The 22,443-nt window shown below is 35.0% G+C and overlaps 4 protein-coding genes and 1 pseudogene across 6 annotated transcripts; all 5 read right to left on the bottom strand.

Annotated features, from left to right (window-relative positions):
- Nucleotides 1–65: 65 nt before the first annotated feature.
- On the bottom strand, nucleotides 66–5,261 carry LOC111370688 (U3 small nucleolar RNA-associated protein 6 homolog). 2 transcript variants are annotated; one of them, XM_022992519.1, is made up of 6 exons: nucleotides 4,748–5,261; nucleotides 2,907–3,545; nucleotides 1,824–2,282; nucleotides 1,193–1,365; nucleotides 908–1,091; nucleotides 66–439 (listed from the first exon to the last, which is right to left on the bottom strand). In XM_022992519.1, exons 1-6 carry the CDS (start codon nucleotides 5,141–5,143, stop codon nucleotides 347–349), a joined length of 1,944 nt encoding a protein of 647 aa, XP_022848287.1. In that variant the 5' UTR covers nucleotides 5,144–5,261; the 3' UTR covers nucleotides 66–346. The 2 variants fall into 2 exon arrangements, with proteins under 2 accessions (XP_022848287.1, XP_022848288.1); XM_022992520.1 differs by lacking the exon at nucleotides 66–439 and adding an exon at nucleotides 449–688.
- Nucleotides 5,262–7,078: 1,817 nt separating this feature from the next.
- Nucleotides 7,079–8,044, bottom strand: LOC111370306. Its single transcript, XM_022991979.1, has 3 exons — nucleotides 7,712–8,044; nucleotides 7,451–7,595; nucleotides 7,079–7,329 (listed from the first exon to the last, which is right to left on the bottom strand). Exons 1-3 carry the CDS (start codon nucleotides 7,894–7,896, stop codon nucleotides 7,153–7,155), a joined length of 507 nt encoding a protein of 168 aa, XP_022847747.1. The 5' UTR covers nucleotides 7,897–8,044; the 3' UTR covers nucleotides 7,079–7,152.
- Nucleotides 8,045–8,815: 771 nt separating this feature from the next.
- On the bottom strand, nucleotides 8,816–9,463 carry LOC111370129 (putative Myb family transcription factor At1g14600). Its single transcript, XM_022991830.1, has 3 exons — nucleotides 9,221–9,463; nucleotides 9,035–9,111; nucleotides 8,816–8,890 (listed from the first exon to the last, which is right to left on the bottom strand). Exons 1-3 carry the CDS (start codon nucleotides 9,444–9,446, stop codon nucleotides 8,816–8,818), a joined length of 378 nt encoding a protein of 125 aa, XP_022847598.1. The 5' UTR covers nucleotides 9,447–9,463.
- Nucleotides 9,464–12,517: 3,054 nt separating this feature from the next.
- Nucleotides 12,518–18,534, bottom strand: LOC111370686 (L-ascorbate oxidase homolog). Of its 2 annotated transcripts, none has more exons than XM_022992517.1 (8): nucleotides 18,158–18,534; nucleotides 17,958–18,067; nucleotides 14,449–14,719; nucleotides 14,167–14,269; nucleotides 13,715–14,060; nucleotides 13,255–13,623; nucleotides 13,089–13,167; nucleotides 12,518–12,997 (listed from the first exon to the last, which is right to left on the bottom strand). In XM_022992517.1, exons 1-8 carry the CDS (start codon nucleotides 18,302–18,304, stop codon nucleotides 12,785–12,787), a joined length of 1,638 nt encoding a protein of 545 aa, XP_022848285.1. In that variant the 5' UTR covers nucleotides 18,305–18,534; the 3' UTR covers nucleotides 12,518–12,784. The 2 variants fall into 2 exon arrangements, with proteins under 2 accessions (XP_022848285.1, XP_022848284.1); XM_022992516.1 differs by lacking the exons at nucleotides 17,958–18,067; nucleotides 18,158–18,534 and adding exons at nucleotides 15,790–15,899; nucleotides 15,990–16,363.
- Nucleotides 18,535–19,954: 1,420 nt separating this feature from the next.
- LOC111370687 lies at nucleotides 19,955–22,377 on the bottom strand (annotated as a pseudogene).
- Between the last annotated feature and the right edge of the window lie 66 nt (nucleotides 22,378–22,443).

Genomic DNA, 22,443 nt, shown 5'->3' with positions numbered 1-22,443 from the left:
GTCAAGAAAGCATGGACCAAACACCTTAGGTCAACCTACTTTACATCTCTAAATGAACCACGTTGTAATAAAAATAGCTACCAAAATTTTCAAAATAAAAACTTGGAAAATGGCCGTACAAGACAGTTAACGGTAGCCTATTTTATAAATAATACATATTCTACTATAAAAGAAAATGGACAAAATAAGAAATTACATATGATGGGATGATAACATGGACAAAATCTCCCACAAAAAAAATTAGTTCACATTACATGGTCCCTGGGTCATCAACAAATAAATTAAAACAGGTTTTGATCAAAAAAAAAAAAAATGTACATGCTCAAAAGTGATTAGCATAAATCCATCACATGGTTGTAGAAGGAACAAGTGAATCGCAGTTTTTGAGCACTTTCCTAGAACGCCAATGGACAGCTGCAGCTGTTTCAGACGTCCCCATCTGAAAAATAGTCGAAATGAACGGTATGAAAGAGCATAATAAACTAGAAACTAGATGAGAGTAATACCTCTATCCACCAGAAAGTAGAATTTTAGAAATTCAACAAAAGAGTACACCACAGAGCTACTGAAAGACACTTTTCCTAAAGATGGATGGTTCCCTTCAACAGACAGGTAAGGTAGTTCACGGGCTTCCAATTAAATTGGTGCTTGAGAGTGATTACCCGATAACTGAAGCATTGATGAATTTCTGTGGGGTAGCATGCCCGTAGAGGTTTCAGAGGCTTGAAAATGATTAACTTAATATTTTTACTTGTATTATTGGTTGTTTGTATTTTTATTCCAAGAACAAAATAGAAGTAACATGATTATGGTATGGCATCTAATGCAGGTCTCTATTCTTTTGCTAATTGCTTCACATCTATATGATTTGTACCATGAACCTGAGACGAGAGAGAACAAGAATTACCTTGATTTCCATCGAATAATAGTCTTGCCACAAGCGTGCATCTTGACTATAAGTTGAAAGTGCAGATTCATACAATTTCCGAGCATTTTGTAGACAACTCTTGTCCCCAGCAGAGGTGAGGTTCAATTCCAGCTCAATGCAATTTCTATACATAGCAAGTCCTGGATGAGGTAAAGTAAGAAATCTGCACTTGCACAGGGTAGAATGTTAGATAACCCCGAAATGGTTGCTCTGTACATATATCACAACATAAGATGCTTAAAAATTTATAATTCAGCAACCCACCGTCTATAAATTTCTCTTGCAGCCTTTGCTCCGTCCCTCTGAAGAACAAAATTTACAATGGCCGAAGAGAGAGAAAATCCACTATCACTTCCACCATCTTTGGCCAATAAAACAATAGAAGTCTCCACCAGCTTGTCAAAATGATGTCTTTGGTTTGCAAAATACTTTAGCCCCTGCAAATGGAGAAACGTAAATGACTCCAAAAGTTGCCCCTCAAATTAAAGAATGCACTTTGCTGCAACATTTTCAATAATTTATACCATCCATTCTAGCGACATTCATATATAAGTTAAAGATTTTTCAGAAACATGGGTTTATAAGCAATTAAATAAAAATAAAATTTCTGAATAACAATTGGCAGACGCCTCAATGTTGATAAAACGAAATCCAGAAATTTTGGCTTGGAAGAACCAATTTAACCACCTCACCAATCCCCCCATCCTCAATCCAAATCCCATCTGAAATAAAATTGATAAATAATTTTAATATAAATAATGATAATGAAAGCAGCCATGAAAGTATCCCAAGCTAGAGCCTGAACACATAAACTGGATAGAACACCGTGCATCAATTATTTGTAAGCATATGAACATAATTTTGACAGAAGAAAGCAATGAAAAGTTCTGCATACCATTAGCCACAGATTTTCAGCTTCTGAAATGCTCACTTTCTTCAGAACATCAATTAGGAGTGTAAAGATGGATGATAGATCAGCCTTGCTAGTAAAAGGCAATTTGTTTTGAATGTTTCTCATTTCCATTGAGAGACACAAAGTCCATAAATGCACTGCATGTGAAAATTTTCCATTACAAAGCTTTCGTATCAGCACTTTAGCTTCCTCAGATTTTCCCAGTTGCAACAAAAATGAAACATGCTGACAAGCAAGATCTTCAGTAATGCAACCAAGACTTTCGGCCTTCTCAAATACTATTTGAAGACGTGAAATAGGATGAAGAGAATGAGCAGATGACCAGGAGTGAACAGCAGACATTTTATCACCATTTTCATTTTTAATTGCATCCATGAGAAACTTAACATATAGATTGAACATTGTAGCTGATGGCACAGTTTCCAAACTCTCCTCATAAACCTGTATGTGAGAAAATATGCAAGGTGAGTTTCATATGTTGATAGAACAGGGAAGATATCGAATGTAAAATTAATAAAGAGATGATCCAGATCCCTCATGCCAATTTAGCATTATTCAATGTGAAGTTGAGGTAGTGCTAAGAATGAGCACTAAACATCTCTAGCTTAAGATAACCAAAAGAAGGCTCCCGGATAATGACTCTAACAAATCCTAAGAGGACACATCAAATGTATTGAAACCCAGAAGGAAACATTCTCACACAAGAAGATTCATCTTTCCAAAATTTGAGCCCATGCTAGTCTTTATTGTAAATGCATGAGATTTTATGTCTAAACCTCAAGATCCATATTAGACACCAAGGTGGAATAATCAACTAAAATAATAATAATAATAATAATTTCATAACTTGAATAATGAAGAAATAGACTAACCAGTCAGACGTAATTGCTACTTATTACCAAATTCTTATTTCTTTTAATCACGAACATGTCACACAAACTATCACGTGCTCTCCAGTATCCGTCTCAGTACATCATCAGTTGACTAAAGATCAAATGTCCATACAAGTTTTGTACACACAATGATATATAACAAAAGTAATAAAAGATTATGTACAAGATATACCTGAATTGCTTTGCTTAATTGCTTTTGTTTAATTTCTTTAAAGTCAGCTGTTTCAAGTCTTGCAAGCCAATCCCAGTATTTCGGTTCTCGCAAGAAATCTTTTTTCATGTCATTAAGTATCTCATTTCGCATATCTTCTGAATGGGTTAAGTTTGTTGCTTCCAGTATCTGAATGAACTTCGTTCTCAGGGTGAAACTAGAAGGTAGAGCTTCAATTGCACTATTATAAACAGTATGAAGAACATTTAAACCATGTTCCCTGAGGACGTCTACCTTCTCCTCAGACTCACCATCTTGGACACCAGATGTCTTACTATCATCTTTCCTCTCATCAAGGGCCATAAATAATTCATTGTTCTCATCTCTCCACCGTTCCTCATCAGCATCACAAGTATCCTTAGTCGGGGTTCTTTCATCCTCCCCTAAAGCAACCTTTCGAGCTTTTAATTTGTTAAGGTATGTAAGTTCCATGCGAAGATACTCTACCCAAAGATCCTCAGAAGTCGGGCATGCTCTCAAACCACTTTGCATAAGAGCACGAGCAGCTGTGACATTCAGGTTGTGGTCGAATTCCCAAGCAGCAGCATAAATCCAAACGCCGGGCAATTTTGGATGAAACCTAATTACTTGGGCTAAAGCCTACATAAGATAACATCAAAATATAAGGAATCTCTATATAATGTTGGACAGACAACAAAAATATTTTACTAGTTTAAGTTGAATCCAGGTTATGTACTACATCCATTTCCAGAGCTAGGTACAGCTCTGAAACTGCATTGATTCACTGCACCTCAACCCTCAAATATTAGATCCATATTAATCCATCATTACAAATTCATTAACCTAATTCTAATAATAAAAGGCAACAAAAGAATAATTTCAGTTCCACTAAACAAAATGAATAAAAAAGAGTGATCGCAGGCGGATCCAGGATTCTATTCCAGTGAGGGCAATGACTTAGTAAAATTAGAACCAGACAATTATACAAGGTAAAAATGTTATAATACGTTTTTATTATATATTACAATTGTTCCATATAGTTTCTCATAATTTGAAAGGTTTTTTAATAACCTCGTTATCAATATAGCGCTACCAAACTGTTATTCTTCTATTGATTTATAATTTGATTGTGCAGTCGATTATTCACAAAATTGATAATAGGCAATAGTCTCTACATAAAGAGTAGCACTGAAAAATTTTAATACCAAAATGGCAAAATCAAAACATTTAAAATAATCGGTATACTTTTTCTTTTTTGTCACAAAGAACTTTTATGCAAGATAACCAAGGCCTTACAATCCTTCTAACTCTTTGCTAGGATTCATATCAATTAAAATTTAATTATTATACCAATACTTTGCTATTTCCTCGTATTCAACTTCAAATGTGCTATAGTTGAATAATCTTATTTTTTTCTTTCCAACCAATAAACAGGAAATTAAAATTTTAAGGTAAACTAATCATATTTTTACCAATATAATGACCATAAGCGTGAATTCAATAGGAAGAAGATTAAAATCAGAATATAAAGAAACGAGATTAAATGAGCAGTTAACTTTATACAGTGTCAATAATCAAACCAAGTATTGTTCGTCAAAATTAAAATAAAATTACACAAATTTATATTAGAAAATAAAAAATAGAGACCAAAAACAGTGAATCTTGGCTGAAGTGAACTGAAAGGCAAATTTAAAAATTATGTATTGGAAGTTGAGGCTTGAAGGAGGGGGTGGAATAAACGACATTTCATCTGATGAGGGGTGCTTTGAAGTAACTAATGCTTGCATATAGATTGCTTGATATATATATATATATATATAGATTCATAATGTAAAGATCACCTTTTTCATCCTACCGTGCCCCCGTGCTTTACAGAATTCCAAGTACTGGAACCAGAGCTGAATATCACTTTTGAATCGGATTGTCGCGAGTCTGTAAATTTCTATAATCCTAGAAACACCAGCGTAATCTGAGACGGATTTTTTCGTTTTCTTGTTGCCGGAATTCTTTGAAAGGGATTTTTTCCGGAGGAGGCGGAGGGCATCGAGTTGTTTTTCATAGTCAATATAGGCTAAAAAATCCTGCTTCAGTGGGCTTGGCCGCTTGAGCCTATACTCAAACTTGCGACGCTGCTTGACTATCTCTGCTATCTCACGGCGGCTAAACAAGCCGCGTCGCTCCAAGTCATCTAGCTCGTCGAGCATACGCTCCAGCTTGAACTGTACCACGTCCGCCATTGTAGGATAATGGTGTGCCGGCGTGCGTTTTGAGCGCGTGCGAGAGAGAGGTAGGGGTTTTGCAGCAGGAGGAAGAAGTAGGAGGACGAGGTTATAGCTAGTGGGCTTATGGAGGAGCTAATCTAGGGTTTTGAATCAAAATCCAGTCCGAGAAATTTTGAGTTGGGCATTACATTTTGGACTTCAAATCTGGGCCCAGACGGGTCCATTTGGATAGTGTTCCAATCTGAGCCCTTTTTGGTAGCAATTTTTTGTCCGTTATTTTACTATTCCAATAACTATTTTTGACTTTTTTATTCATAAGTAGAATTCACTTTCTCTCTAATGGTCAAAAAATCAATTCTCGTAATCACTACTAAACAAACATTAACTCAATAATCAAATCAACTGTTTGAGTTGGGTGAAATTTAACGTTGAACCCACTCTTCCCTAATAAGTGGATCGATTGATTGAGTTCCATCTCGGGTTTCATTATACGATTTTTAAGTTAAGGCCAAACATATTTTATTCATTATACTATTTCGAGTGATTCAAACAAAAATAAAATTTCCAACTTTGATGGATGGATGAAAGTGACTGAACATCGATCATGTACATTCAACTTGGTATACGCAAGTATGCGACATACTAGAATTAAAATCCTAATGTGGAACATTATTTAATAGTATTTCAGTAACAACATTTTCTACTGAGTATTTGGATGACGAGCAAATTTTAGCACGACTATTAATTATTAAAGCAGGATTTATAAACAGTTTAAATTATAAATAGAAAAAATGAATGGTCAATAAATAAATAGTGCAAGTATTTTTGGATTCCACAATCCTCAAAATGTATAAATAATAAGTGTTAGATTATTGATAAATTATTTATAAACATGAGTCAAACATTAACTTCTATCAAACATCTTATGGCTTTTGAAGCTACTAGCGACGGCATTTTACGTAGCACACGACTGCCCAACACCCTGCCGCACAACTTTATTGAAAATCTATGTAAAAAAATTTATATATAGCTCTTAAAAATCTATATTTTGATATTCAACGATTTATTCATTAATATGCGCCGCGAGATGGTGATACATTTGAATAAATCAATTCTTTAAATTTTCGTGTTGATTTGAGTTTTAATCGTATTGAATTACTCTTTGGAACTTAAGAACTTTGATATCATATTAAAACACTGGTCGAATTGTTTGTTAAGAGAACTGGCTTAAGCCCTAATACATTGATCTATAGAGGTGGAATTTATTTAAGGTTGGGGTTCAACTTTTTTTATAGAGGTGGAATTTATTTTTTAACAAGCTTCAGACCCCCGCACAAGCCAACCTCCAGCTCCACCCTGGAAACCTAATCCACCATCTTGGCATCCACCTCCTAACCCAGAACTTGCACCAAACCCTGCTTCTCTGCCACCCAGTCTGGCTCCGCCTGGAAGTCCACTGTGCCCTCCAAAATCCCCGCCATAAAGAGGAAAGTGGTGATGAAAGAATGTCCTCTATCATTGAACTGTTTAAAACACAATTATCTTTCCATCAAATCACTTCACGCCACCTAGGATTTTGGCTCTATTAGTTTTCTTATATCAAAGTAACATTATTCATTAAACTAACTCTAGCCAAATTAAAATACCCTTTTTATTCCTAATTAACACACCACTTCATTAGACATCTGTGAATTTATTTTACTTATTAGAAGCTATAAATATAATCCATGCATAATGTTATCAAAATCGGATCGGAAAGGCCAATTCAACCAAGACCTAACACATAAGAATTAGATACTTGCCGCTACACTAGACCCGACTCATCCTACAACACCCACCCTTTCTTCTTTGGTCCATCCGATCAATGCATTCGCTTAAACGAGAGAAAATTTCAAGATATATGGACATTAAAATGAGGAAATTAAAATAAATACTTCCTGCAGCATGAAATCCCAAGTTTACATTGGTCTAAAATAGGTTTTAAACTCTTAACCAATTAATTAGTTATATTCATATCATACAGATTAACCAAGAGTTAGCTCAAGAGAAACATCTTTGGCACCGTCCTTGGAGACGGATGATTCTAAAGCTAATTTCAAAGGCAAAGTACCCACAGATTCTTCTGCCAAGGAATTTGGAAGCCACTTGAAACTGTTACCATCCTCCACTGCTGCCAACATTTGTTTCTTCGACTCACCACCCTGAAAATATAAAGCATAATTAGAGCCACTGAATTTCCTCATTGAGACATTCTTGATTCTTGCTAAATTGGATGCATGGTTGAGTCTGAGAATGAGTTAAAGAGAAGTGTTTAATTATTACTTGAGAATTGGAGCTGCCCAGAAAGTCCTTGAACATGATAGATTTTGAAACAGTGAATCCATGTTCATATCCTCGTGTTGTTACATTGGAGTATGCTAATGGCAGAAAAGTGTTCTTTTTGTCTGATTTCTGTTGGAGCTCTTGCCTTCAAATCAAAGCATCGAGAAAATCATACCTAGTAATTTCTTAGAGAACGCTAAAATATAATGTTACTAAAAATCGTACTTAACAGAAGAATGATGACATAGAAGTTTGACGAACCATGTCGCTGGCCCGGTGGAGGCTCTTGGGGCAATCTCCAAATCGCAACAACTCCCGCGATTTTCATCGTGGAACGTGTTGTTACTAATGAATCCCTGACGGTAAAATTGTTGACGGTTTGTTTGCTGGGAATAGAAGTGACGGGAACTGTTTGAACAATTTGAATGAGTCGATTGCACATTCATGTTCCTACCCGCAGCTTCTGCTTCTGCAACATGAAACCCTACATTAGTACTATAAAGAAATCGTTAATGATATGTTTGATATATTGAATTGCACGTAATTAAAGAAGAAAAACTCATATATAGTTTTGTGGGTTTCAGTGGCAGTAGTCATCCGCCGGTTACAAGTGGATGAATACAAAAGCAGTTGACCACAATTGTCATTTACATGCCTCATCACATTAAGCATGCCACAGGGATTAGTTGGCAAAACATGATTATTAAATAATTCACATTAAGCCCCCTGTTTAATTTAGATAAAAATAAGATTTTTATTAGATTTTGATAAAAATTGATAAAGTGTACGGTTGAAAAGTTGTGAATCCCATTAAATTACAGTGTTAATTTTGAATTGAATTTTAATCTACTTTTTAGTGGAACCAAACATAGACTAATTATCTAATATTAATTAATAGAATAATGTTATTCGTAACCAAGGTGACCAACAATCTATGTGAATATGGGATACTGTCCGCTAAACAGAACTACATTGCAATTGTATTGGGCAACTGCTACGGACCTTACTGCCACATAAACTATGTTCATCACCGTCGTTAATAAATAACATTTGTCTATTTATAATAAATAATATTATTTAACACCGTAACACTAGTACTCTAATTGACAGTAGGGCTACAGCCCACATTGTTAGATGAATAAATACGTAAATGAATAGTTTGGACAATGTGATAATAATTGTGCTGTCACCTAAACAAATGCTAAAAACCACTTATATTATATAACATAATTCAACTAAAATACATGTACGAAAAGTTACTTTTTTTAGATAAGAACATCGACAACAAAAATATATCGTCAATGAACACAAACATTCAATGTGAGAGATAAGTTGAGATGAAAGTTTCTTTTTATAAATACACACTTAATTTGGCAATTGTGTGTGTGTGTGTGTGTATATATATTGTATCATCTGCTCATGCTTTGTGCTTCTGTACATCTGTCCACGAGAGATTAATGAGATATTAGATTACATCCACGAAAATCTATATATTTTATATTTATTTATAAATAGTAAAAAACTGGTTACGTCATAATACAAAAAGTCTTCCATGGTGACGAAGGAGGGTTCTTGTCTTCAAACCTGAAGGTGACTCTTTACGTGAGTAATTGTTAACCCCTTCACATTCATCAACTCCAGCACCATTTTTGGAGTAGCTCCTACCAAAAAAAGATTAACAAAATTAATTAATCAATTAATTTCAACTGAATTATAAGTTTCTACTTTCTATTTTCATGCACATGCAAAATCATCGAATAAAAAGCTTACTGTCTTCTCCACCGAGTCGCTCAACAGCGTGCACGAAGCATTGATGAAGATCCTGTGTCCATCTCAATCGAGGCATTTTCGACCTAACATAAGGCCTAACACCCGCTGGTCGAACCAGCATGGTCGGGGCCAGCCTGTTTTCCATCGGCCACCGTGAAACAGCCCTAACGGAGAATTCATCTCGATCTTTGATGTTAGCAGCGGAGAGGGAATTGGGAGAATCCATTAGAGAATTTTCTTCTTGGCGAGTTAGTCTATGTCACTACAAAAGAGAATAAATATTTGGGATGGCTGTTGTCATATTTTGTCTATTTCTGCAGCTTTTTAGAGGGTCTCAGGGTCAGTTTAGTCTTTTGAAATTTGATTGTGTAGCAGAAAAAATTCTCCACAGAATTCTGGACCCTTGGATAAGTTCAAATATGCGTTCATGATTGGGTGAAAATTGAGCAGTGAAAACTTTAACTGAAAATTGGGCATCTGAAAAGTAAAATTACCTTTTAAGACGTGCCTAGGACCCTCAGTTTCATTATCAAAACATTCTTGTGTTGAAAATTTTGAACAAAGATGATTTTTTCATTCTACTTCTGACAATTCAGTACCAGTTACAGCAAATGCAACCCTGAGAAAAGAAAGTTTTGTCATTCAGGTCAAGTTTGGCATCTTAGCTACCGAAACAGTAAAATGGATAAGATTTTATTTATGTTTTATGGTAATGTCGAGTCCGTGATATGCATAAAGAATGTTATTTTAAGGTTTGTTTCACGTTTAATATTTTTATATTGAATGCGATGGTTCAATTTCATTTATTCCATTGTAACTTGTTAGGAAATTGGCGGTGGCACTTGACTCTATGCTCCTCGATGTGCTTCTTTCCCGACTATGTTAGGATATTCGTAGTTGGGTCGATTGTATGCCATGTTTTCTCTGTGTGTAGTTTGGGGCAATTTGCGGTAATGAAATTTCTTGCTTACCTCAAAAAAGAAATCCACAAAATTATTTTAAGTTAATTACTAATAAGAATTTTTATTATGGGATTTCTTTTCTTTTCTTTTATTTTCTTTTCTTTTCTTTTCTTTTCTTTTTTTTTTTTTTTTAATTTGGTGAGGTTCAACTACTCCTATTAATTCTGAACAACTGACGGTTACAGCAACATATTGCAATTAATTATAAAAGGCCAATGCAGAATTTATTGAATAGGGAATTGTTTATTATGGTAAATATATGGTAACTATAGTTGGTCTGTTCAGCCTCGTTCTTTCCGTAAGCAGCGCGATCATATTTTGATTGTTAATAATTATGAAATTCTTTTAATAATTCTAAGCTTAGACTACGAATATTCAGGGTAATGCTATTTATCATCACAATGTTTTCTTGGCCAAAAATGATATCAATAAATTAGGTCACACGTCTCTATATTTCCTTAGATTTTGGACCTATCATTTATTGCATTTGTATATAGCCGAGCTATTTTCACTCCTCATGATAAACATTCTTATCAAATCGTATGGTATGCGGCACTTTTGGCAATCGTTCAATATCGAGTAAGTTTTTCTACTACATGTTACTGTAAATATTCTTATCGTATTCGAATATACCAAATTATAATATAATTCAATAAATGCAGTCTATTAAAGACAAAATTCAAATAAATAAATGTGTTTTACACATTTTTGTTAAACATAGTATACTAGACAAATTTCAAAGATCAAATGTAACATCTTTTTCTATTTGAAAATGGTGCACAATTTAAGCCTTTGATTTAAAAACATGCAAGGCGACGGAATGAAGATAATTTAAATAAATAAATGTAACCTCTTTGTAAGAGATTCAATTTTTAAATTAAGTGATTAAGCATACATATTTTTCTTGAATTCTACTCTAGATAGCCAAATTAATTTTGTTATTATTTTGCATTCATTTTAACATATAGACAAATTGTAAGTCCATATATGGTTAAAAAAAAAAAAAAAATGGAAGAACTATAGTTGGGGTCGCAAACCTTTTAAATTGTTATAGATTATACTCAAACCTTTTATTTTACAGTTCGGGTCCAAAACCTTTCGTCTTCATTGCAGCTGAAGGACATATGGACGGAATTCATCCATTTGATCATCAATTGACCAAAAGTTAACAGTCTAACCTTTCGGGTCCCAAACCTTTTGTCTTTATTGCAGTCGAAGGACATGTGGACGAAATTCATCCAATTGATCATCAATTGACCAAAAGTTAACAGTGTAACCAAACGATTTATTTTATTTTATTATTTTATATGATTTGGTCAGATTGTTGACTTTTGATCAACTAATGATCAGATGGATAGATTTCATCCATATGTCCTCCAGCTACATTCAAGATGAAAGATTTGAAACCCCGGCTACAAAAGTAAAAAAGTTTGGATATAGTTTACAATAATTTTAAAGGTTTGGGACCCCAGATGCGATTCTCCCTAAAAAAGGGTGAAAAATTAGTTAAATCATAATTATTTCGCGTGACCATCCAAGAATCAAAAAAATTAGAAAATAATAGGAAAGGACAAATAAAGAGGTGGGGGTGACATAATCATATAGCAAATGCATCTCCTTAGGGAAACATACCAAAAATACTAAAATTCCAAAGTCTTGAATCTAGAGAGCATTCCTCCCTCTAATCTGGCTGAAATTTAAAGTAACATAAATTGATCATTAATTTTGATAAATGCCACATTCACCGAACCAATAAAACCATTCACAAAATCACACATTTAACGAATCAATCACGCATCGTCCCTTAGGTGATGACACGTCCACCGCTAGATGTCACAGTTGTAACAAGACTGCGTCAACTATGGTGGAATTCTAAGGTTCATACGTTTGCAAATTTTAGAATTTTCTTAATTTCAACTACCAAAATTAATGAACCAGAACCAAATTGCATATTGGGACTCGGATAAAATGCAGATACGATTTCAAAGTTGGGGGAAGAGGAAATATTCGCTGTGACAGACTATGTGAGGCATGGACAAGCGTCGTTTGATGGTTGGGGTAAATCGTATTTTTAAATAAATATGCAAAAATATGACTGAATATTTGTCCATTATTTTTAAAGTATACCGATAGAATTTTTAGATAAAAGCATCATCAGAGACAACATGAACTAATGAATGAAAAATTGATAATAAAAATACGAGTAAAGGTTATAGTCTTTTAATGCAATTAAAATATATTGTATTTATACAAAACTGAAGTTAATAAAATTACCCCACAGTAATTACTAATAATTCTTGTAAGTCAGTAAAAAGATGCATAAGGAACGCAGGAGTGATAAAATTACTGTTTTTTTTTTCCATGGTAACTAGATAGAACAATTTGGTCCGTGTATTGGCCTTTTAACACCAGGACTAATAGGAGAAATTAATCATAAAATTATTCCAATAATTCAGACAAAATCAATTCAGAAAATTGATGCAAGTGATGAATACTCTAATAAATCAATATAACTCATAGCTCGAGTTGAGCTGCTTAAGTTATGGTTGTGCATTTCCCTTCCTGTGAATTCGGTCACCCTCTCGTGACAGATTTTAGGCCATCAGAGGGGTCGAGTGTGGTGCCCTCTTGCTCGGCCACAAAGAAGAGCATTCCTCGGAATAGGATATTCGTCCCTCCATGAAGTCGACGGGGTGTAAACCCTTAAGTAGAATTGCTGACCCAAGTACTGCCTTGCCCAGTTCTCAGACCTTATGTTCCACATTCCCACATTGTCCAAAGCTATGTATATTGCAGTCCAAGATTTTGGATACACCTGTGATTAGAACAAAATTCTTAGTAAAAGAAAACTGAAAGAACCAAGATTTGCTTTGTTGTTTTTAAACAAGTCTTGTCTTAATGTATACCTGAGTCGTACAACGGGCAACTGTGTCTCTCAAATTGTATCTTGACCTACTCGCAGCAGTCCACTGTCCACCATCCATTCTGTTCATTCACAGTATCAGCAAACTAATAAATCATCAAGAAAGAATGAGTGAATACCTCGTTCTTCAAAATCACAAATTTACTTACCCAACAACGAAGAAAGAATATCCATCAATGTGCCAAGACTGGACAGTATCCTCCCAATTTTGGAACACAATCTCAGCAAAAGATCGGTAATCAGCATGCATAAGAGAGGTTGCAAGATATCCTCCATTTCCCCATGGAGGTCTGTCAGGGATGCTTCCAATGCTGAAAACTCCTCCAATCTTAAAGTAGTCGGCCAACTTTAAGGGAGTGTCTGGGGAAACATATGATACACCGTTGACAGCATATCTTAGTTTGCCATTTATATATGGAGCAGAGTTAGCAAGAATAATGGTCCTAGAGGGCTTGATCATTCCATAGTGGTATGAGCCTTGAGGATTAGGTCTAGGTCCACTGGCTGTCAGATTCCAACTGATTTCAGAGTCAACAAATTAAGTAAAATTAGAAATGATCCCTGCTTTATTAGTATCAACTAAAAGAATTTACAGGCTATTTGAATTACCGTATTGATCTGGCCTGGTTCAAAGACGAAGCAATCTCAGTTGTTGGTCCACCAGGGGGAGGACCGGAAACTTTGGTAAATGAGTTGCTGTAATGGAGAACGGCAGTAGTGGTGAGCACTTTAGAGGTGAAGCGCGAGGAAACTACAATGTAATAGTCCTTTGCTGGCTGGTTGGCTGTGACCAAGACTGAATAAGACTGCCCTAAATGGATGTCGAGGGAAGAGTACATATTCTGAAGCGTGTGAGATCCTTCTACCTCAACTAGTTTCATTGAGTGTCCCTGGATTCTCAAGTTAATGGAAGTTGTAAGTCCGACATTCGATATCCTGAACCTGTAGGTTTTGCCTGCAGAAAGATATTGTGTGGATGAGGAAAGGAAAGCAGGCAAGAAACACAAGCTTATAATAATAAAAATTCTAACCAGATTACTTGATTAAGAAATTCGTGTTACCTTGATCAACTGTAAATGTGTATCCATTCCACCCTCGACCATTGATCAGAAGGCCATCGGGGAAGGGAAGATTGTGACCGGTATCCAAGAAATACTTCAGTTGCTGTAATAACAAAAGCAGCAGACAGCAAATTAGATGACACGTTTATGAGATCAAATTGCTGTGAAATCTTTAGGGAACATTTGGTGAGAAAAATTAAGCTAAAATCTTGTTTATCATACTCTCTATCCTACTCAATATCATATACCAAACATGCACTTAATTTTCGACAATATGCTAACCCTTTGACTTCTCTTGTACCAATCCCCAGCAAGGATGGCATAATCCCCCCCAGGAGGAGGGAAAGGCACTGGAATTCGAGGACGGCTGGAAATTTTGATGCTACCATATCCTCCTGCAGCCTTATGGAGTGCAAGTGATGGAAAGTAGAAATAGGTGCCTATCTGGTCCTTCGCTTGAAGGACGTAAGTGAAGTTTTTCCTCCGTGGAATCGGACAGGTAGTACCATAAACTCCATCCTGCCATGAGTTCCTCCTTTGCTGTAAGCCATTCCTAAAAAACAATGGTGATTTGAAAATCAACTATATATAGCCAGAGGCCTCAACGTGATTCAAACATTGATTATAACATCCTTCCATGCTCTTTGCTCCACAGATTTTAATCTAGTTGTTTATGCAGGATTTGTAACACAACAATGTACTATAATTTGCAATTGCATCCTCACAACTACATTAAGAATCAAGCTCAAGTTCACAGAGGAATAACTTATGGTGTGCGAGCACAACTCTTTCTGGCACTTTCAACTGGAGAAAAATATAAGTTAAAATGTATTTTATTTGTCTTTCTAAGCCAAGAAAACTATGAATTCTCCAGTGTGATGGCACCATAAACACTGAACTGTAATTGATGTCTTGCATATTGAAACTCAATGACTATGAATTTCACCTCGTTAAAAGAAAAAGTTTGTTTTATTTATTATATTCCTAAACAATGCAACTTGATGTTGAACTAATAAATGATACATAGCTATATATGGCCCTACATTAGCATGCTACTTCACGTGTCTCACATGGATTAATTTACATATAAGCTTAATGACAAATATAAAAACCCATTATGTGGTGGATGTCAGAGATCTAGCATGTGCATACAGCACAGTGATAATCCTTAAACCTTATGTTTGTGCCCTAACATTAGGGCCGACAGAAAGCATGTTTGGCTAAGCCCAAGAGAGTAAAAGTACTCATTTTGACAACAGTAACTTCTTCAAAAGTTCAATTTTTCTTAAAAAGTAAAATTACTTATTTTAGGCTTGGCCAAACATGCTCTTTAGAAGAAAAGTTGCTTCAACCAAATCCCTTGAGGCTCAAAATGGCACAAGCTGCATCTCTTACTAATATTCTTCAGAAAAAATTCATACCAGAAGAACCCTTTTTCTCTGTCAAATGACATTGATATTCCAAGCTAAATCTCAAATCTAAATACCCCAACTCAACTCCATTGCCATTACAAAAACATAATGGAAATTGAATAGATCTGCCACATTTTACAGTTAATACAAAATGTTCTTTAACTAGATAGAACGCAGCCGGAGGGTGGGGGTGGGGAGAGCAATGCTTTACCAAGAAAGGAGAAAGGGCTCATTCAAGTAGTTGTAAACACTGATAATCAAGTTATCATTGGTGACACAGTCAATCTGTGGCCCTGGAAACTGCCCATTTATCAAAATTCCCTGCACCACCATTTTTTATCTTCAGGAACAACAGTATATTCAAGAAAATCCAAGAAACAACACACAGTACATTGTGAAGGGCATTAGTACCTTTTGTTTGACACCCAGAGGATAAATGTCACCATAAGTGATTTTCCAAGTGTAAAATCGATAAGGGTCTTCGCCATTTACATTGTGTAAAAGAATCAGCATTATAAAAGCACTGGTGAGAGAATACATACTGCCATACTCTCTCATTCTCTTCTTCTTCTTGAAAAAAAACTCCTTTTTTCCTTTGTTCCTCAATACAGAGTTTTTGGCAATGAAATAGACAGAGTGAAGAGGCAAAGAATGGCGTTCCACACCTTGTATAATGAGAAGAGTGTACTCTCAATGTCTTCTTCCGTTGTCACGGTCACGTGCTGAAAACTAACAGTTTCTTTTTCTTAATATATTTTACCAGACAATCCAAATTCTTATCTGATTTATTTGTTTGCGTTTGAAAGAAAAATGCTCTCACCTTTTTGCTTGCAATTTTGCCTTCTTATAAAAGTAGCAGGCTTGATTTTTCTGCAACTCGCTTAATAAATTTGATAAAAACATAATTTTACTAAAAAAAAAATTGAACGTTTATGATTAAAACACATTTATTCACAATTGGGTAACATTTGGATCTAAGCGCTTAAATTTGCCCGTGCTGATTTTGATGTTTATTGTTTACTCGAGCTTGAGCCCTATTTTTTGAGAATTAAAAAAATATCGATTTAAGTAAAAATTAATTTTATTGGAAGAATGTCTATGAAAATAAGTTCAGAAAAATATTAGTTCTAAAGAATGGGTCTTGAACATGGACTTATGGGGACCAATATACTAAAAAATGCAATTGCGATTCAAGGATTTCAAACGCAAGACTTGTTATGTTTTAACTTTTCCTTTTTTTAGAATTATACGGTTAGTTCTCGAAGCATTGCCTGAATAACAAGTTAGTATTCACGAGTGACAGTTATTCCTAAAAAACAATGGTGATTTGAAAATCAACTATATATAGCCAGAGGCCTCAACGTGATTCAAACATTGATTATAACATCCTTCCATGCTCTTTGCTCCACAGATTTTAATCTAGTTGTTTATGCAGGATTTGTAACACAACAATGTACTATAATTTGCAATTGCATCCTCACAACTACATTAAGAATCAAGCTCAAGTTCACAGAGGAATAACTTATGGTGTGCGAGCACAACTCTTTCTGGCACTTTCAACTGGAGAAAAATATAAGTTAAAATGTATTTTATTTGTCTTTCTAAGCCAAGAAAACTATGAATTCTCCAGTGTGATGGCACCATAAACACTGAACTGTAATTGATGTCTTGCATATTGAAACTCAATGACTATGAATTTCACCTCGTTAAAAGAAAAAGTTTGTTTTATTTATTATATTCCTAAACAATGCAACTTGATGTTGAACTAATAAATGATACATAGCTATATATGGCCCTACATTAGCATGCTACTTCACGTGTCTCACATGGATTAATTTACATATAAGCTTAATGACAAATATAAAAACCCATTATGTGGTGGATGTCAGAGATCTAGCATGTGCATACAGCACAGTGATAATCCTTAAACCTTATGTTTGTGCCCTAACATTAGGGCCGACAGAAAGCATGTTTGGCTAAGCCCAAGAGAGTAAAAGTACTCATTTTGACAACAGTAACTTCTTCAAAAGTTCAATTTTTCTTAAAAAGTAAAATTACTTATTTTAGGCTTGGCCAAACATGCTCTTTAGAAGAAAAGTTGCTTAAACCAAATCCCTTGAGGCTCAAAATGGCACAAGCTGCATCTCTTACTAATATTCTTCAGAAAAAATTCATACCAGAAGAACCCTTTTTCTCTGTCAAATGACATTGATATTCCAAGCTAAATCTCAAATCTAAATACCCCAACTCAACTCCATTGCCATTACAAAAACATAATGGGAATTGAATAGATCTGCCACATTTTACAGTTAATACAAAATGTTCTTTAACTAGATAGAACGCAGCCGGAGGGTGGGGGTGGGGAGAGCAATGCTTTACCAAGAAAGGAGAAAGGGCTCATTCAAGTAGTTGTAAACACTGATAATCAAGTTATCATTGGTGACACAGTCAATCTGTGGCCCTGGAAACTGCCCATTTATCAAAATTCCCTGCACCACCATTTTTTATCTTCAGGAACAACAGTATATTCAAGAAAATCCAAGAAACAACACACAGTACATTGTGAAGGGCATTAGTACCTTTTGTTTGACACCCAGAGGATAAATGTCACCATAAGTGATTTTCCAAGTGTAAAATCGATAAGGGTCTTCGCCATTTACATTGTGTAAAAGAATCAGCATTATAAAAGCACTGGTGAGAGAATACTTACTGCCATACTCTCTCATTCTCTTCTTCTTCTTGAAAAAAAACTCCTTTTTTCCTTTGTTCCTCAATACAGAGTTTTTGGCAATGAAATAGACAGAGTGAAGAGGCAAAGAATGGCGTTCCACACCTTGTATAATGAGAAGAGTGTACTCTCAATGTCTTCTTCCGTTGTCACGGTCACGTGCTGAAAACTAACAGTTTCTTTTTCTTAATATATTTTACCAGACAATCCAAATTCTTATCTGATTTATTTGTTTGCGTTTGAAAGAAAAATGCTCTTACCTTTTTGCTTGCAATTTTGCCTTCTTATAAAAGTAGCAGGCTTGATTTTTCTGCAACTCGCTTAATAAATTTGATAAAAACATAATTTTACTAAAAAAAAAAAATTGAACGTTTATGATTAAAACACATTTATTCACAATTGGGTAACATTTGGATCTAAGCGCTTAAATTTGCCCGTGCTGATTTTGATGTTTATTGTTTACTCGAGCTTGAGCCCTATTTTTTGAGAATTAAAAAAATATCGATTTAAGTAAAAATTAATTTTATTGGAAGAATGTCTATGAAAATAAGTTCAGAAAAATATTAGTTCTAAAGAATGGGTCTTGAACATGGACTTATGGGGACCAATATACTAAAAAATGCAATTGCGATTCAAGGATTTCAAACGCAAGACTTGTTATGTTTTAACTTTTCCTTTTTTTAGAATTATACGGTTAGTTCTCGAAGCATTGCCTGAATAACAAGTTAGTATTCACGAGTGACAGTTACCCTCAAGCGCACTTCAAGTTAGTGGATACATTTATAAATGATTAATTATCTCCCATTTTTGGTACATTTCATGAATGTAGGCAATTATTTGAATATGTATTTAACAATAGACTTTGTTAAGTTGAACGCAATTCTCTTGCGTTCTTGATATACATACATATATATATATAGACACACACAAAATCGAGAGCTAACTTAAAAGTTGAGTGAGTTATCTCTCTACAAAGGTCACATGATAACTTAATAAAATTTTGAACTCTTTTTATTTGTGAGTATTCATGAGATTATTAAGGGCCCGTTTGGTAGGGATTTTGAGAATTGATTTTTTGACCGTTAGAAGAAAAGTGGGGTCCACATGTGAGAGAAGAAGTCAAAAATTACGGCTTGAATAGTAAAATAACGGTCAAAAAATCAATTTTTGGGGGCAAAAAATTCCTACCAAACGGGGCCTAATTGTGAAACTATAATTAAAGTTGAAATTAATTTGTATTATTCCTTTATCATATATATTTATGCATTCATTTATATTGGAACCCATTTATCAAAAGTTTAAAATTTGAATCTGTTCATTACTTAAAAATTGAGGATCGTACATTCAATTTCTCCTTTAAATATTGTCTTAAGAGATCGAAATCATTAACTATAAATTATTAACTTATTTTAATTTTAAAACAAACTTTGCGGTGGATCAATCATCTCATTAATTGCGTGCACATGCATGAACGCAAGAAAGGATCTAGATGTTCATTGCCCTTATTATTGAATATATTTTTTTTAAGAATAAATCTAGTCAGATAGGCTAAAAAATTGAGATTCAAAGACAGATTGATTTGACAGAAAGTGATTGGCTGATTCTTATTTTGTTATTTTTCAAAGTGTCCAATCATGCTTCNAGGTAATTAGATTCAAAGTACAGTAATTATGCTTACCTTTACAACTGCCATGACCTGCAAATTTCCCAAGAACAAAAGGGTATACTTAGAGATCATAAATAACTGCAGCATGAATATGAAATAATTGGAGCCGTGGATGGCTCGACTACAAATTTTAGTTTATAATGCACAAGTAAAAATTTTCTAGTAAGACGGTGCCTTCTATTGCAAGACAACGTAGAATTAGAATTGGACTTTTTCGATGGAAAATTATAATCTGCAAACAAACCGCTAGTGTTCTTTCCACCATCCAATTTGAAATGGGATGGTTTGCTTATGTGGTACTGCCCAGATTTTCGATTTACTAGCCCGTGAATTGTTGCCTAGTGTGGTACAGCATTGAAAAGATATATCGAAATTCTCATTGCCATATAGTATCCTCAAAAATAAAAATAAACTGAAGGCGTGTTCGATATATATTATAAGACATGACTGGCAATACTTCAAGATTTTAGTTTCTTCTTTTTAACAAGATCTAATCTTATCCCATCCACCTTACCTGACAAACAGTGAAGGAACCTTCTCTTCTCATAGAACTCCCATATTTCTAGAAGACAAGTAAACAATTAATCATAGCTTAACACTCAACATTATATCTAACAGTATACTTAACAACCAAACATTTAAATAGAAATTTCTTTTGTGTCTTTTCACCAGAAAATTCAAAGTTTCAAACATACAATCAATGTGCCGGGGCTGGAATCCATTGTTGTCAAGTGAATCACTTACTTGGATCTGTGGTAGTGATCATGGCCACACCCTTGAAATCACAAGAACCGGGAGAATTCCCTTCCTTTTGGTAATAACTATTGAAGGCACAAGAAGCGTGGTTCTTCACGTTATTAGGCTGGTAACAACTCTCCAGGCTGAATCTCCGAGCAATTTGCCCTACCTGCTCCACATGCCCAATACAAAGCAGCCTGCAATGTTTTTGTATCAATGTCATCCATGGCTATGCAATAGGTTTGATGTGTGGTGTCACTGGCCAAAAAAGTACCACTGCCCGACACGCGAAGCAAGTAAACATGGGTCGAATTCCCATAGAACAGTCCCCAGCTTGCCTCAGACACAGGAGAAGACCTCAAATCCTCATTAAACAACTCGAATACATACAAGCTAGAAGTAACTTCAGGATGCAATGGCGTTCCACTATGATAGAAAACGCACTTAATCAAATTCGAATTGTAAGTGTCTGCATTTCTCAATGGTAGCATAAGGTTCCTTCCATTCCCCTTTCGAAGGCCACCCAATTTCAGTAATAAGAACTACCACGTCAGTAACATTAAGGTTCTTCATAGAAAAATACACTGAATCTATCATGGCATCAAGAATACTAGTATAGTGGAGCAAAGTATTAGAATCAACCGTTTCTTTAGAGGGTGTCAAAGGCTTAAACAAAGAATTATCCAAAGGCACAATACCCTTATTCTCCATGAACACATGGTAAGGATATAAATTCATCATCAAAGGTGACTGGGTCCTAGAACAAAATTGCAATATTGGGAAATGACAGGGCTCAAACTCTAATTAGAAAGGCTTGGGAGGGTGGGAAAGGATCAAGAACAACGGAAACAGCATTTGGAGTCGAAATCTTGATTAGGTTATGCAAATTTGCAGACACAAGAACACTTGAGAGTGACTCAATTGCTGGCATAAGCAAAGGAGCTGAGATTGGAATAGTAGTCAACGCCTCATCACCACTGCCACCGCGGTGATGAGCGTTTCTGGGTAGTACGCCGCCACATTGCGGTCAATCCAAGCGGCGACTGTGACATTGGAAGACCCTATAGGAAGAAGCTGGTTATTGGGCACACTAACAATGACCCTAATCTTAGTTTTTGCAAGTGCTTTAAGAATTTTAGCATCAGCATCATACAATCTAACATGGGTTATCTTTTGTAACTGAAAAAAAGAAAACAAATCTGTTGGTGCAAGCAAATTTGACAAGTCTGTGCTTATGTTCACTCCCACATACGGCTCATCTTTCTCATGCCGTACCTTAATCCCTGCATACAGAAAATACACAAATTAACTACATTTGTCATAACTAACAACATATTAATGATTGAAATGAGTTTCTTGAAATGGGTTCTTGGAATTACCATTACCATCGGAGAATGGTGTGGGCAGGAGAGAAATGATGAGCAAAAGCAGAGTGAGGATAAAGGTTAGGTTAAGATTTTCCATTAAAAAAAAGCTTCAAATTTTCTTGAATCATTTTCTGGTTCTAAATCGGGAAGGCTAATTGCATTATTTTGCAAGTTTTTGTTAATTTACTGGTGAATTGAAAGTAATATTTAGTTCGGTGTTTGCTAGATTTCTTCTCTGTTTGATTCTGGTTGACCATAATGGCCTTGTCTACCGACATTGAGTTTTTTCTTTATTAAGGATAAAAAATGGAGCAAATTTTAAAATAATATTTATGGCCCTAAAATGTGTGTTAAAATCAGGATACA

Source organism: Olea europaea, chromosome 21, assembly GCF_002742605.1.
Source record: "Olea europaea var. sylvestris chromosome 21, O_europaea_v1, whole genome shotgun sequence".
NCBI classification, from domain to species: domain Eukaryota; kingdom Viridiplantae; phylum Streptophyta; class Magnoliopsida; order Lamiales; family Oleaceae; genus Olea; species Olea europaea.
This window is presented reverse-complemented; position numbering and strand designations above follow the sequence as displayed.